The 15,182-nt window shown below is 39.0% G+C and overlaps 3 protein-coding genes across 5 annotated transcripts; 2 read left to right on the top strand and 1 right to left on the bottom strand.

The window, feature by feature from the left end:
- Positions 1-669: 669 nt before the first annotated feature.
- On the top strand, positions 670-1,387 carry LOC104822719 (basic leucine zipper 43-like). Its single transcript, XM_010554049.2, has one exon. The coding sequence runs from the start codon at positions 712-714 to the stop codon at positions 1,222-1,224; it is 513 nt and encodes a 170-aa protein (XP_010552351.1). The 5' UTR covers positions 670-711; the 3' UTR covers positions 1,225-1,387.
- Positions 1,388-5,306: 3,919 nt separating this feature from the next.
- LOC104822710 (protein CROWDED NUCLEI 1-like) lies at positions 5,307-11,182 on the top strand. Its single transcript, XM_010554040.1, has 8 exons — positions 5,307-5,914; positions 6,128-6,337; positions 6,521-6,774; positions 6,904-7,174; positions 7,283-7,366; positions 7,830-9,838; positions 10,431-10,578; positions 10,749-11,182. The coding sequence occupies exons 1-8, from the start codon at positions 5,657-5,659 to the stop codon at positions 10,929-10,931; spliced, it is 3,417 nt and encodes a 1,138-aa protein (XP_010552342.1). The 5' UTR covers positions 5,307-5,656; the 3' UTR covers positions 10,932-11,182.
- A 279-nt stretch (positions 11,183-11,461) lies between these two features.
- On the bottom strand, positions 11,462-15,113 carry LOC104822697. Of its 3 annotated transcripts, XM_010554017.2 has the most exons (10): positions 15,064-15,113; positions 14,916-14,962; positions 14,177-14,569; positions 13,933-14,014; positions 13,689-13,764; positions 13,490-13,570; positions 12,890-13,026; positions 12,400-12,652; positions 12,210-12,273; positions 11,462-12,083 (listed from the first exon to the last, which is right to left on the bottom strand). In XM_010554017.2, exons 3-10 carry the CDS (start codon positions 14,526-14,528, stop codon positions 11,575-11,577), a joined length of 1,554 nt encoding a protein of 517 aa, XP_010552319.1. In that variant the 5' UTR covers positions 14,529-14,569; positions 14,916-14,962; positions 15,064-15,113; the 3' UTR covers positions 11,462-11,574. The 3 variants fall into 3 exon arrangements, with proteins under 3 accessions (XP_010552319.1, XP_010552310.1, XP_010552328.1); XM_010554008.2 differs by having other exon boundaries at positions 14,916-15,107; XM_010554026.2 differs by having other exon boundaries at positions 13,933-14,018; positions 14,301-14,569; positions 14,916-15,107.
- Positions 15,114-15,182: the final 69 nt, after the last annotated feature.

Genomic DNA, 15,182 nt, shown 5'->3' with positions numbered 1-15,182 from the left:
TATATATAGTTAATGAAAAACGCCACATCTTCCTCTATCTGATACATAATAAGGAAAAACAGAGATTTTCATTTCAAAACTATATATATGTTTTATAAAAAAACTATATATATATATATATATATATATGTATGTATTTCAGTATATATGAGTGTGTGCGCATGTATGAGCATTACCATGCATGATTTCATTTCATTTATACAAATATATAAAAGGAAAAATTACAAAAGGGTACATAGGGATCTATATATAATGATAAATTCAGTGATATATGATATCCAACAAGGTTCAATTAGTTCTTTGGATATATATATATACATATGTGTATATATATAAACATTTGTGGTGTTGTGTACAGTTATATATTTTGGCTGGTCGGTTACTAACCGCAGTAGTCATGATATTAGGATACTATATCTTCCACAATAAAGTATATGTAATGTGTGTATATATATATATATATGTCAAAAACATATAAGAAATGAATACACATGTTGTATTGCATTATCTAAGCTGCAAGATTACAATTATCAAATACTTTTGTCACAACCTTGATAATCGCTTCACCCAATTGCAGAAAATGGGCTCCACTCTCCAACCTTCTCCTCCTCTATATATTTCTCTCTTCACACTCCAATTCCATCAAACCTTCTTCTTCTTCTTCAATTCTTTCTCTCATAAACCCTAACTTGTTGCCCAAGCTACGGTGATATGCAGCCGGCAACAGACGTTTTCAGCCTCAGTAATTACATAATCTCTTCAAACCCGTCTCCATATCCCTCTCATTTCACTATACCTTCATCATTTGACCTCAATGGACAAATACCGAATCCGTTCCACGGCTTCCAGACAACTACTGCTGCACAGTCCGTGAGCTTCAGCAGCAACAATTCGACATCAGACGAAGCAGAAGAGCAGCAAATAAACATAATCAACGAGAGGAAACAGAGGAGAAAGATATCGAACAGAGAATCCGCGAGAAGGTCACGTATGAGGAAGCAAAGACACCTCGACGAGCTCTTGTCACAGGTTATGTACCTCATGAATCAGAATCACCAGTTGTTGGAAAAGCTTAACCATGCGTCGGAGTCTCATGAGAAGGTTCTTCAGGAGAACGCTCGGCTTAAAGAAGAAGCAACCGAACTCAGGCAAATGATCACTGACATGCAGATTCGGAGTCCCTTCTCTTGTTTTGGAGACGATTTCAGAGCTGAATCTCCATAGAATATATATATATATAAAACATTTTTTCCGGTGCCCATTTCACGTACTAGTGTTGCCAAGCAGTAGAGGCTTAGCTTTCTGCTTATATGATTATATATATATGTTCATCTAGTATTATAGATCAAGGGATCGTTACCTTGTTTTATAAGGCGTTATAAGTCTAAAAACAGAGTTTCTCTAATGCTATATATATATATATATGATCATTTCCCACGCTTTTCACTTGCGAAAACACCGACGAAACGAATATTTACGTGGGTTTATCGTTGCTAAAGAATCAAAAGATCATGGCCGGTGCAAATGCCGGTTTAACAAGTCTGAATATCTGAGAAACTAAGCATATGTTACTGTTATGAACAAACATGTAAGTGGTGTTTGTCAAAATCATGCGGGAGATGGGGACAGAATAATGTGGGGGTGTGTTTTTTCCTCCTTATTACAGGAATTTCCAACTAAAGGGAACAAAAAACACAACATATGCTTCATGTTGTCATCTTTGTTCGTGTTTTTTTTAGTAAACCTTGAAGGTGATTAGTGTTCATCAATGATCATCTGTCTGAAGTTTTCTGATTTTGATCATGGAAGACATTAGTAGAAAGTTGAATCAGCAAGTTGCAGGCCCATTAATTGTGGAATTATTGAACCATTTTTTGGTTAGGAGAACGTTATCAGAGTATTATTATGCATGGACTTGAAATATTTTTGAAGTTTTATGGTCGATTTCGATTACGAATTATACGGGTGCTGATCTCTATTTGCAAATATACTATCAAACGCTAATCTTACAACTTGAGAGTTGCTCAGATTTGGAATGTTATATATATATATATGTATATATATATATATATATTGGTTAGTTTGTAGTATTTTATGTTGCCCTAATCTTAAAGTTACTGTAGTGTCTATAGCTAAAAGCATTATTAATGCAAGACGACGTATCGTTGCATCTATGAGCTAACATTGTGTAAGCCGACAATTTCACTCGAGAATTTCCTCTCTTATACATCGATACATACTGCTCAAACTATAAGAAAACATATGGATATATATATATATATATATATATACACACAAGCACGAAAACGATCATTGAACGACAGAAAGGAGAAAAAGAAATTGCGAAAGATCCAAGGAATTTGCTTGAGTGACAAATCGTAGTATACGTAAGGTACAAGATTCGAGATCAATCGGGCGAATAGCTTCTGAAACCTGAAAAGCATATAGCTTTATAACCATGTGAATGTTATCACAAAAGGAAACCGAGCGTAAAGAATATAATGATGACTAAACTGCAAGATCATAACTTCTTCAATCAGTATAAAGAATTCTATATACTTGAAACCCAAAGGGTTGCATACCATAATCAAGAAGCTGCAACTCTCCACGTTACTCGATCTCTCTTTTCTTGACAATATCCGACCCGACGGCATATCTTTCATACGAAACCCTCTCACGAATGCCGGTCAGTTTGGGGGAAGAAAACACACAAGCTCTTTTCCTTTTCCCTTGTCCCTGTCGTCGTGTCCAGAGATTCCTTATCAAAGACTTAGGTACCAAGAAAACCGAACCGCTTGAGACACACAAACGTGGGCACGAGCCGAGAACTCTTCTTCTTCTTTTCGATCGATAAAATCGCCTTTTGCTCGTTGAAAGATTGCAAAAAAAAAAAAGAAATGTAAGTGGAAGACTGAAGAGACGTCGAAATGGCCTGTGATTGAACAGAAAAATACAAAGACATCAGAGCTTTTGTGCAACCACCAACAAAGTCATGGGATAAAAGAAAAAACACCTTACTACTTGAAACCACTGAGGAGAATATATAAAGGGCCTCTCCAAGAGTTCATGACTTAGTTTTTTTTTTCTTGGGTTTGTGTATGTCACTATAGAAGCACTTTGGTCCCATCTTTGAATGTTTCTTCTTTTTCTCCCAACAACAGTGGAAGTTCTTTCTCCTTTCTGCTCCTTCACCTTGCGTACGTACGTACACCATACAGATCCATCTCTCTCTATATATGTATACATATATGTGTGTGCATACGTACAATTCGAGGGTATTGAAGGTGACATATGTATAGTTTTTCTTCTTCCCTTCGTTTCCTTGCCGTTATCGGTGTTTCCTTCTTTGGAAAGTTGTTATCTTTTGGTAAAAACATTAGAAAATCCGTGGACTTTATCGTCCATTTTCTAGAGGGTGGATTCAATAATGCTTGGGAAAAGCAATATCTTCTTTGCATGAGGGATGTATGCTTTAATTCCATATATATATATATATATACACACACACACTAATGATATGTTTTATTCGTGAAATGTACATTGGGTTCTAATTATAATCATTAAATTCATTTTTTTTTGTATACAACTTTATTATATTTGTGTGATTTTGCAACTTTACATGTTTTGTGGTCGTTCACCGATTAGTTCCTTAGTGTGAATGATTTTCCAGCCGGTCGAATCCAATTCCGGTGAATAAATTAACGATCATATATACGTTGACCAGTCATTATTGACTGAAATTATTATTACTATTTTTGGTTATCCTTTCTATATTTATGTATCTCGTACGAGTAATGCCTCTGGCTGAGTCGGAGGGTCCGTCCTCTTCCTATTTTTGTTTTATGTTTTATTTAATATAAACATGAATCCAAAATTTCGTGTGGTCCGAGTTTTGTGTATAAACAGTGAATGCGATCAGTTCCACGCGCCTGTTCGGATCCGTTCCGTACCGATGGTTTAACAAGATAACCGGACTAATTGTAAATTGTAATACCCCTTTTTGGTGGATTCTCCAACACACATATATATATATATATATATATATGGTCCTTTTGTGAAAAGTATATAAGTATTAGGCTCAACTAGATGGGCCTGAATTTGGGCTACCTTTATAACTACTTCTTCCTAATTGGGCTTTTCTAATAAGCCCGTTTCAAAACATTCAGGCGGCCGAGAGGAATTGTCGTTTTTATTCCCGTTATTGGTCTATTTTCGTGTAAATTTCACAAAATACACCGTAAAATCAATTATAAGTCAATGAAATTTTTAGGAATCTGTAAACTATGATGCCATATCTCGTTTTCTCTTTTTCTTGGATTGCGATTGGAATCTGTTTGGTTCCCGGGAAAATTGTGCCGAGTAAAACGTAGGAGGGAAAGGGGAACTAGCAACGTCAGCGAAAATGCTCAATTTTTCAATTTTTTTTTTTAAATCTTATTAATAAAATATTAGTTAGATTCATGGATCCATTCTATTTTATTTTATCAAATCTAGAAATGGACACGAGCACGTGGGGACAGACGATATGTTTGCCTTCGAACACTTCACGTCCCATGTGTTTTTCCAAGTTATCCAGCTGCTCCTTTTTTTTTTTTTTCTTTTTAATTATCCAATCAAAAAATATTTGTCAATATTTATATACAATGTATCATTATTATTTTTCTCACCTTTTTTACCTTTATTATTTTTTTCCTTCATTGGTATTATGATAAATGTCTTGAATTTAGATCTTGGCAATCCAAATCATGGACAGCAAAATAATACATTAAAAACATTTAGTTGGCTGTAAAAAATATATTAACACAGATTTTTTTACAAGAAAATTTTCTTGTTTACCTTAAAAATTGGATACTTTCTCATTTTCCTCAAATTCAAGTTTTCTATATTATTAACTTAAATTATAATAAATAGGAGGACGAATATGAAAAAAAAAAAAAGAGTAAGAAAAGAAAGAAATGGGGGTGTAATGTTTTCCATTTTTAAAGCTATATTCCATTATTTTCCGAATAATACGAAAATACCGGAAAAACCCTTACCACCTCATCAAATTCACCACTGGGCCCACTGCAAAGCACCTTTTACCAACCATGGGCATTTTCGACTGACGAATATAAAATGCCACGCCACCGTAGTCGAAACAGATGTAAATCCAAACCATACGAAACGTAAAATACCAGATATACCCTTTGGATCAGAACCTTGAACTCTTAAAGCGAGTCCACTAAGACGGTGGTGCATCTGTAAATAAAGAGAATATTTGGGATCATAATATAAAAGTGAGAAGGAAATAAAATGCTAGAAAGTGAGCGATCCCTTTGTGTGGCCAGAGAGAGGGACTGTTTGGAGACGTTATCGGACTCGAAACCTTTCTCTGCCGGAATTTAGGAACTCCGTTCACGTCCGGAGCGATCAGCCGTCTCTTTTTTGTTACCGTTGTTCTTCTCTTTCGAAGTTTCTCAGAGTGAAGTGCGAAGTTTAGAGCGAATTTTGGTTCTTTCTTGGTTCTGGTATAGAATTGTTCAATTCCGGACTTAGGGTCACTCGCCATGCTTCTTTGAGGGAAATTAGGGTTTTTCCGGCGTTTTCTCTTTTTTGTGTTCGACTTGGAGACTGGAGTTTCTTGGTTTCCGGGAAATTGAAGGTGAGTTTTAGCGTGATGTTCACGCCTCCGAAGGTTTGGCAACGGTGGTCTCTTACACCCCACAGGAAAGGAGGGACGGGATCAGGATCGGGTACGGGTCAGGGTCCGGATTTTGACGGGCCGAATCCGGGAGAAGACGGGACGACTGTGAACGGGAAAGATAGCTCTTCTTCGGACATGGAGACTCCGGTTCCGGGTCGTGTCGGCGAAAATGGGATCCGATACGACGGGACGGGGACGCTGGTGGAGAAAGTTTCTCAGCTCGAAAAAGAGGTGGGTTCTCGAATTGCTGTGATCTTGTTTTGTTAGTTTTTATTGGGCTTTTACTTTTTTATGTAATGTCTCTTTGCTGTGTTACAGTTGGGACATTGAATATATCATGTTGAACGTTTCTTGTACATACTACAGTTTTAATATTCTTGTTTTTGAAACGAAAGCTAATATGGTGACAATTGATGATCTTAATGATTGTGCTTGATTGAACAGCTCTTTGAATACCAATACAATATGGGTCTTCTGCTGATCGAGAAAAAGGACTGGACTTCAAAATTTGAAGAACTCAAGCAGGAACTTGAAGAGGCAAAAGAGTGCCTTCAACGTGAGCGCACAGCACATTTGATTGCTATGTCAGATGTTGAGAAACGGGAAGAGAGCTTGAAGAAAGCCTTGGGGATTGAGAAACAATGTGTGCTCGATGTAAGCGTTTTGCTTTTGTCTGCTATTCCCTTTGAAGAATTTAATAGTTGCGAATGTGCATCATGTTTCGTAGAAATTATAGCATTCACATTTTTATTTAATGATCGTTGATTCTAGTTGTTTGCAGTGGGAACGAATTTGTTGCACATGTATATGCTCATAACGCTTTGATAATCGATGCAGCTTGAGAAGGCTCTCCATGAGCTACGCTCTGAAAATGCTGAGATTAAATTTACAGCAGATTCAAAGTTGGCTGAGGCAAATGCATTGGTTAGAAGTGTTGAAGAAAAATCTCTTGAGGTCGAGGCGAAGTTGCGTGCTACTGATGCTAAGCTTGCTGAGGTTAGTAGAAAAATTTCAGAGGTCGAGAGGAAATCAAAGGAACTGGAATCTCGAGAAAGTTCTCTCCAGAGGGAGCGGTTATCGTACATTGCCGAGTACGTACTCGACTTCCAAGCTCTGTCTTCGTAGTGTTGAATACCTTTATTATGCCTCCTTGTTTGTAGTGATCTTTGTCAGTAGCACATTTTTGGTTGTATAAAAGTTTTTTTTGCTCTTCTTCTTAGACGAGAAGCACGGGAGGCATCTTTGTCGAAGCAGAGGGAAGACTTGCATGAATGGGAGCGGAAGTTGCAAGAAGATGAAGAAAGAGTTGCTAAAGTTCAAATGATTGTCAAACAAAGGGAGGAGAGGGCTAACGAGAATGATAAGATCATCAAGCAAAAGGAAAAAGAACTGGAAGAGCGCCAAAAGAAGATTGATGCTGCTAACCTTGCTTTGAAGAAGAAGGAAGATGACCTAATCTCTAGGCAGAAAAATCTTGCTTTCAGGGAGCAGGTAAGCATTTCTTGTGTTATACAACAGCGTATCATTTTAAATCTCTTATGTCACAAATCTGTATAGTATTTTTTACTTGTCTCACTTATATGCTTCCTCGTAATGTAGGAATCTGATGCCTTGAGGAAATCCTTAGAGACAAAAGAGCAAGGGCTATTTGCTCTGCAGGAGAAACTTGATGCCAGAGAGAAGGCAAGTGCTCTCTCTCTCTCTCTCCTCCCTTTTTCTGGATATATTCTGATGTGAAAGAGTTTTAAAACTGTGATACATAGTTGTTAGAATTGTCTTTGGTGTATTATAGTAAAATGGAATGTGAAGCCATTGTCTGTTCTGTTGTAACCTATTGTACTGCTTTTTATTGGGTCATTACAGTGGAGGTGTAACCTTTTTCTTGTCTGGTAGCCTACTTTATTGCGCGTTCTTGGTTTAGTTCCCTGGGCAGGAAAAGTGGGATTTCCCCATTTTTTTTTGCTTGTTTTTGGTACCCATATTCGATTTTTTCTATTGTTTTACAAACTGTTCGTTCTGTAAGAATAATTATGTTTTCATGCAGAGGATTAGTGATTCCCACTGCTGTGATTACCACCCTTATTCTCACATTTCTCCTTTATGGAATCTTGACTGTGGTAGTTCTTTAATGTTCAATGATTGACAGGCGGCAGTCCAGCAACTTGTTGATGAACATCAAGCTAAACTAGAGGCAAAACAACATGAATTTGAAGTGGAAATGGAAGAGAAAAAGAAATCTGTGGATGACAGCTTGAGGATCAAGGTTGTGGAGGTGCAGAAGAGGGAAGCTGAGTTGCACCACATGGAGGAAAAAGTCGCAAGACGGGAACAGACCGTAGATAAAAAACTGGATAAGGTCAAAGAGAAAGAGAAAGATTTTGTATCAAGATTGAAAGGCCTTGCCGACAGAGAGAAGGCGTTTAAAATCGAGGAAAATGCGTTAGAAAAGGAGAAGACAAAACTGCTCGAGGAAAAGGAAAATCTTCTCAACCTCAAAGCGGAAGTTGAGAAGATAAGGGCTGAAAATGAAGCACATCTGGTAAAAATACATGAAGGGAAGGAGGAGCTTAGAGTTACCGAGGAGGAGAGATCCGAGTATCTTCGCCTGCAATCTGAACTGAAGGAGCAGATAGAAAAGTGTAGGTCTCAGCAAGGCTTGCTTTTGAAGGAGACTGATGATCTGAAGGCACAAAAGGAAACTTTTGAGAAAGAATGGGAAGAACTTGATGTAAGAAAAGCTGAGATCGAGAAAGAATTGAAGAATATTAACGATCAGAAGGAAAAATTTGATAAGTATGGACAGACAGAAGAAGAAAGGTTGAGAAAAGAAAAGCAAGCAGCAGAAGACTCCATAAAAAGGGAGCTTGAAGCTCTTGAAGCAGCAAAAGATTTGTTTGCAGCGACTATGGAGCATGAGCGTTCAATGATCACTGAGAAAGCTGAGAGTGAAAGAAGCCAATTGCTTCATGATTTTGAGATGCGTAAAAGGTCACTCGAGACTGATATGAATATTAAGCTGGAAGAAAGAGAGAGAGAGATGCAAGCGAAGGAAAAGTTATTTGAGGAAGAGAAGGAAAGAGAATTGAGCAATATCAATCATTTAAGAGAAGTAGCGAGAAGAGAACTCGGGGAAATTAAGATGGAAAGACTTAGGATAGAGAAAGAGAAGGTAGAAGTTGATTCCAGTAAAAAGCATCTTGAAGAGCAACAGGTTGAAATCCGAAAAGATGTGGAAGACCTTGTTGCCTTAACCAAGAAACTGAAAGAACAGAGGGAACAATTAATTAATGAGAGGAATCGGTTTCTTTCATTTGTTGACAATCACAGGAACTGCAAGCAGTGTGGGGAAATGTTGTGGGAGCCTGTTCTTCCGGACATTAATAGCTTGGAGATCCCCGATTTACCAAGATTGGCCAACAATCTTGACAATGAAGCACCCAGCCGACAAATAAGGGATATATCCCCTGCTGTTGCTGGATTAGGATCTCCAGTCAGTGGGTCGGTGTCATGGTTCAGGAGATGTACTTCGAAGATTCTGAAATTGTCACCAATTAAAAGGATTGAAATATATGCTCCCCAGGATTTGGCAGATAACGTGCCTAAATCTAGTGAGGAAGGTAATATGGAAACTAGGCCATCAAACATTCCTCAGGCAGTGGCAGTCCGATCTGATACTGGCACAAGAGAACTTGAAGTGATTAATGATCACTCGGACAATGATCAGAGCAACATTGACAATAAGGTTCACGAAGTTGCTGAAGATCTTAATGTTGATGGTCAGCCTCGCAGGAGGGGAAAGACGGGAGTCAGAAGAAGACGCTCTGTCAAGGCTGTTGTTGAAGATGCCAGAGCTATCTTGGGTAAATCTCTGGAGTTCAATGAGCCCGAGGATTCCAATGCTAATGGTGAGGACTCTGCTAAAGCAAATGAGGAATGCACAAGCGGGCATGGTCAAACTAGTAGAGGAACTTCAAGGAATGGACGGAAACGAAACCGTACTGATTCGCAAAAAGGTTGTGAGGATGGTAATGAGAGTGATGGAAATTCTGAAAGTGTCACAGCAGGAGCAGATCAACATGGGAAGAGGCGGCACAAGGCTATCACAGAAACTCAAGGTGTTGTTGAGCAACGTTATAATCTCCGGAGACCTCGAAGGTGAGTATACATTTCATTATCAATCTCAAGACTGTTAAGATCAGAGTAATAACTGAGTTTTGGGTGGAAGAACATTGTTTCAATGAGTTTGTTAGTGGAAGCTTTTTTACCCCTTAGAACCCAATGGGTAAAAGAGCTTTCTTGCCTATATAGCCACTGGTGTATACAAACTTATGCCTATTACTATTGTAGGTACTAAACTCTAGTTGAGTTTTTAGATTATTTAACCAAAACCAAGGAGAGATCGGGGTCTTGAAGTCTATCAACACCCATCAACAATTGTAAACCGTAGGGTCCTTGATAATGAATTGTTTAGACGGCCGTTTTTGTTTGGAATTTGACGTTTATCTGCCTTGTTAACCTATTGTCTCTGGCTGAGGAATATGCCCCCTTAAACTGTAATTTTACGTGGAAAGGTGGCTTCCATGGTTCTTGTTGGAGAAAGATGGGGAAACACTTACTTCGAATGTCATAGAAAACTAAGCAATACTCAACTCCGTTTCATGATGGATAATTCGTAGTTATATTAGGAATAAGTCTAGGAGAGTTTTAGGCAATTTCATCATACTTTTTCCGGAACTATTATTATCAGGGGAGCTGGAGGAAGCAGTCTGAGCAAGGAGAATGAAGAGACTACTGGCGTTAGAAGAGAAGGAGAGATTTTCTGTGCCCAAACCACAGCTGCAGCATCAGTAGGAGTCGCTGTTGGTGAGGATGGAGGGAGCACAAAGCTAGTGCAGGTAAGAGTCACATTGGGATTTTTTTTTTCTGCCTTTCCAATTTGATTGCTTACATCATCAGAGCGAAACCATCGTTTCTACTCTTGGCAAGTCTTTCAGATTGCAAACTTTTCTTGAACTGAAGATCTATCTGTTGTACGGATGTTTCTTTTTTTTTTTGCTTGTTGTAGTGCGGAGAAATAGCAAACTCTCAGGATACAGATGCTGGTTCTCCGGAAAGGACGGAGGAGGGCGAGGAAGTGAATGGGACACCTGAAAGGGTTGACTCCGAAACCGAAGAAGAGGAAGACGAAGAAGAGCATCCAGGTGAAGTCTCGATAGGGAAGAAGGTGTGGACTTTCTTGACGACTTGATAACAATGGCTGCGTGCCGTTCATGGTCATGGATGTGATTTGGTGGATGATTATGTCAGTAGTGTTACTTTTGGTAATCTCTCTTTAGTTTTTGTGTGTTTTTTTTAGGTGGGGTTGTTTGCGTATCAACAGATTCGACAAGCGGTTTATGTAATTTTCTGGGGTTTTTTTTATATCATTGTGTTAATTTGGGGTTCTTCAGAATTCTCATTCTTTTTACATAAAAGCCCTTTTAATTGTTTGTTGTTTTATTACCCTTTACTTTTTCTGGTTTCATGTTAAGTGTTGTTAGTTCATTGTGTTGGTGTGCAACTGTCAAACCCTGTTCTGAGATTTGGTATTTAGGTAACCACAACTCTCTTTGCGCATTTAGGGTTAACAAATTTAGGGATGTAAATCGGTTCGAGAGTTGGAAGACTTTGAATTAAGTTCGGTTCGGTTTATTTTTAAACCGAGTTGAAGTTACACTCTAGTTTGGTTTATATAATTTGTTAACCAAACGAGTCGGTTTAACCAAAACTCAGATTAAATTAAAAAACATAAAACTCTGAAAATTCCTCGTACTAAAAACCAATGCCCTTCATGTTACAACAAGAAAGTAAGAAAGAACAAGTTCACATGAACATGTACAAATCTCTCTCGTTCATCTTCTATCATCCCTATCCCTGAAATCACGACCGTACGAAGAATGGTACCTCTTACCTCTTTCCAAGCCAGGGCTTCTTCTTGGTCTCCTGATGTTATCCGACCTTTCAAAGCCAGAGCTTCTTGCTCTGGGCATGTGTTTTCTTACACCTCGATGATGATCCTCACCATATCTATTGCCATACCTTGGAGGGTAACTCGATGGTTCAACCCCAGGAGGACCCTCGTCTATGTGATCCCGGGCCAGGGCTGGTCGGTGGTGGTCATGACAGGCATCATATCCTCTGCCTGTTTTGTGTTGCGACCTTGTGCTGCTCCTATGTGCCCAGAGCCGCTCATCTGCGCTTTCCGGGATAGGTGCGTTGATTCCCGGAAACTCGACCGTCACTTTCTTAGCTGGCTCTTGGGGGCTCGTTTTTTCTGCGATTTCCCCGTCCTCGGACTCTTCTACACGCGTCTCTTCCTCCCCAAAAATAGTGATTCCTGAAGGATGATCATCATCCGGTGCTAAAAGACACCAACAGAATGCAAGCACAACAAAGGCAACGTGACCAGAGTTTTAGGATACGAACAGTTGGCCTAAAAAGAGGGAACAAGACTGGTGAGATAAGAATACAGATTAGAACAGCTCACCTAAGTATCCTGGTGGGTACCCAAGCTCTCTCATCCGGTTAAGCCATGGAGGAGGGTCGAGTTCCTGCACAAGACAAAAAGCTTAATCCGGATACTGGTTCCTCTTGTTGCGAAAAAAAAAAAGATCTGGAAGACTTTCACGGGTTCTCCTGGATACAGTCGTGGGAGATTTTGAATAGCAGAAAGTTACCCCGAGATCAAGAAGCTGGCGTGTCTCCGTGTCAAGACTGCCTGGCTTTAAGCCGTCATACTTTCCACCTTGAGAGCTCTGATAATATCGGGATGGTAGACGAGACCTAGAACCCATGTTCTTTTTGGCTTTATGCTGCTTTCGGGCACTACTAACTGCTGATCGGTCAAGAGGCTTTGAGCATTCTCTCAAGGAATGACTGTAGGAGCCACAATTAAAGCAACGAGGAGGATCGTCCATAATCTCCAAACCTCTAGAAAATTTGACAAAATAAAACTTTATCATGATAAACCCAATGTGACGTGATGAGACCACTCCAGAACTCTATCGAGACACAACTTGACAAACTATCAGCAGCAAATTAATTTACTACGCACATAGCAACAGATAATATTCATTCACCAGTAAATGTTCAAACACGATGTGAAAGATTAATCTTTTGGAAACTGATTTGAGAAAGAAACAGGTTATAAATCAAAGTTCCATTTACCCTTCCAAGTTATTTGATCCATCCGCTGAAGTCAAACCTATGGCAAATCCACGGTCATAAAGAGGAGCAGTGCTATTTTCCACCGGAACAAACCCCTTTAATGCCTTACAACCAGTTTCATCATCGATCCAGAAGGACTGCATGCGCAGCAATGAATCAAGTAAAGCATCAGTAAAGATCACGAAGGATGTGACCCAATAGAATAAGTGTGGAAACCACAAAAACTCGAAAGATAAAACAATTAGGAGAAGGTGCTTCTTGAAGTATCGGAAAAGTCAGAGATTGCAATTGATCGTATACTCAACTCTCACACTCAAATGACAAATTCAATGGCTAGAAGAAAAAAACGAAAAGAAATATACAACGGAGGAAATATCATAGATCACAGTCTAAGAGAGCAGGAGTTTCAAATTTTGAGTAATGCTGTAACAAGAAGCATACTTATGCGTCGACAATTTGGCCTATTAAAAATTTAACTTCGCATCGCGTGTGTAAAAGAAGAGATAGAACCCATGTAAAGTGCAGAAGGAAATATATTTTCAGGTCCTATGAAGAAATTTTAAGATAGGATAAGGAAATTTCTAAGATATTTACACTCACCACAGAAGAGGACTTCTCCAGTCCAACACGTAAAGCAGGAAAGTATGTTGCCTCACCTGATTCTAGTACACGTTCTTGATCCTGAGCAGAGTAGTATTTACAATTCGGAGATTCCGGCTTAAGTTGTATACATTACAATGTCATAATGCTATTAGGAATGTTAGAAGATAATAAAATGAGCTACACCAATCAGAGGTACCTTAGCTGTGGGATTATGTTCTGCCTCCCATTCTGACCATTGCTGTAACAGACTTTCCAGCATCTGTTTACTAGCCCTAAAAGAAGTAGTTAATCAAACAAGAAAGAAAAAAAAGAACAGTGAGGAATATGGAGAATGGCAACAATGCCAACACCTTGATATATAGTAGTTTTATAAGTATAAATCAATCGAGCAACTTTAGTATAATTGAAGTTGAGAGTTAATACTTTTATTTTCACCTAACCTCGTTAAGTGGTTATAAGTAACATGAATGGTAGATTGCTGTTCGTCTGAGACAGTGCGGCGTCTTTTAACACCAGATTTAGCTGACTTATGGAATTATGGGAAAACAAAAATAACGATAGACATTGGACCCTTAAATTACAACTAATAATAGAAACAGACAACATCCATATTAATCACAAGAACTCTGAAGTAATTCACTTGGAGCTGAGGTTCAGACAGACAAGCAAGCTAAACAAGGATACGACTAACGTCCAATGTGGTGCTGTCAATCAACCTCTCATTCCTGATATCCAACTTCTTATCTATAACCGCTACAGTTTCGACACTCACATGGACAGCAGCTGAATCACCGAGAACGTTACTAACCTGCTCCGCTACTGTTGCCCCAGCTAACTCGTCACGCACAGTTCTAAAACCATCTACCGTTAGGTCCATGTCTTTCTCCATGTCTAAATTTCTTTCTCCCATCTCTTCATTATCATCTAAAGAATTGGCCTTAGGTGACCCATTCCCAGAATCAAGATGATCATTTTTCGGCCTTTCGGAATCAGAATCAGTTGAAGGTGGGAGGCCAATCACGCCCTTGGCTTCCATATCCAAAGAAAATACACGCTACCTTGACAATTGAACTGATACTGATCACCAGAAAAAGAAGACCCAATATCAGGAAAAAGGGCATCATCACAAAAAAAAAAAAACGAATTCCCAATTCGGACAGATCAAGCCCTTGGCACAAAGGGTCAGCTCTAGTTTATCCTCAGCTAATTTTATGCTTCTCAAGTCAATTCGAAATGAGTATGTTAGGAAGCGAATTGACAATTCAAAGCAACAGAAGTCAAAATATTTCATTTCACAGTGACAGTAGGGTCAGAAATCAATTCATTTTCCGGCGACTTCTGAAACGCAAGGGCTCGGGTTGCAGAACTGAATCTCCTCAATTTGAAACACAAATCCAAAATTCAAAAGTAAAAAAGACTTGACCTGTTTCGAAAATGAAGGAAGATGAAGAGACACCGGCCGCCCGAGATCTTTTCTTGAAAAGGACAAATGAATATTCTTGGAAGCCAAACATATATGGGAGAAAAAGGAAACTTCGAAGGAAAGGATCAAAGATCAAGAAAGCGCTCACCTCGAATCCTTCGAGTGTGGAGTAGAAGAAACTACCGAATGGATCTATCAGATTCAAAAGAGAGGCTTTTATGGGTCCGCCCAACAGCACGGCAGTAATCCGCTGCGACGCGGGGGATG

This window comes from Tarenaya hassleriana, unplaced genomic scaffold (assembly GCF_000463585.1).
Source record: "Tarenaya hassleriana unplaced genomic scaffold, ASM46358v1 Cleome1, whole genome shotgun sequence".
Lineage (NCBI taxonomy): Eukaryota > Viridiplantae > Streptophyta > Magnoliopsida > Brassicales > Cleomaceae > Tarenaya > Tarenaya hassleriana.
Note: the sequence above shows the minus strand (reverse complement) of the source record. Positions and strands in the feature narration are given on the sequence as shown.

Bases quoted from the DNA above. Each gene is read 5' to 3' on its own strand.
- LOC104822710 (XM_010554040.1), top strand. From the start codon at position 5,657: ATGTTCACGCCTCCGAAGGTTTGGCAACGGTGGTCTCTTACACCCCAC. The intron at 7,175-7,282 runs GTAAGCATTTCT...CTCGTAATGTAG, and splicing joins ATCTTGCTTTCAGGGAGCAG to GAATCTGATGCCTTGAGGAA. The intron at 10,579-10,748 runs GTAAGAGTCACA...TGCTTGTTGTAG, and splicing joins GGAGCACAAAGCTAGTGCAG to TGCGGAGAAATAGCAAACTC.
- LOC104822697 (XM_010554017.2), bottom strand. From the start codon at position 14,528: ATGGAAGCCAAGGGCGTGATTGGCCTCCCACCTTCAACTGATTCTGAT. The intron at 12,274-12,399 runs GTAACTTTCTGC...TGTCTTGTGCAG, and splicing joins GCCAGCTTCTTGATCTCGGG to GAACTCGACCCTCCTCCATG. The intron at 12,084-12,209 runs GTGAGCTGTTCT...GGTGTCTTTTAG, and splicing joins GTACCCACCAGGATACTTAG to CACCGGATGATGATCATCCT.
- LOC104822719 (XM_010554049.2), top strand. From the start codon at position 712: ATGCAGCCGGCAACAGACGTTTTCAGCCTCAGTAATTACATAATCTCT.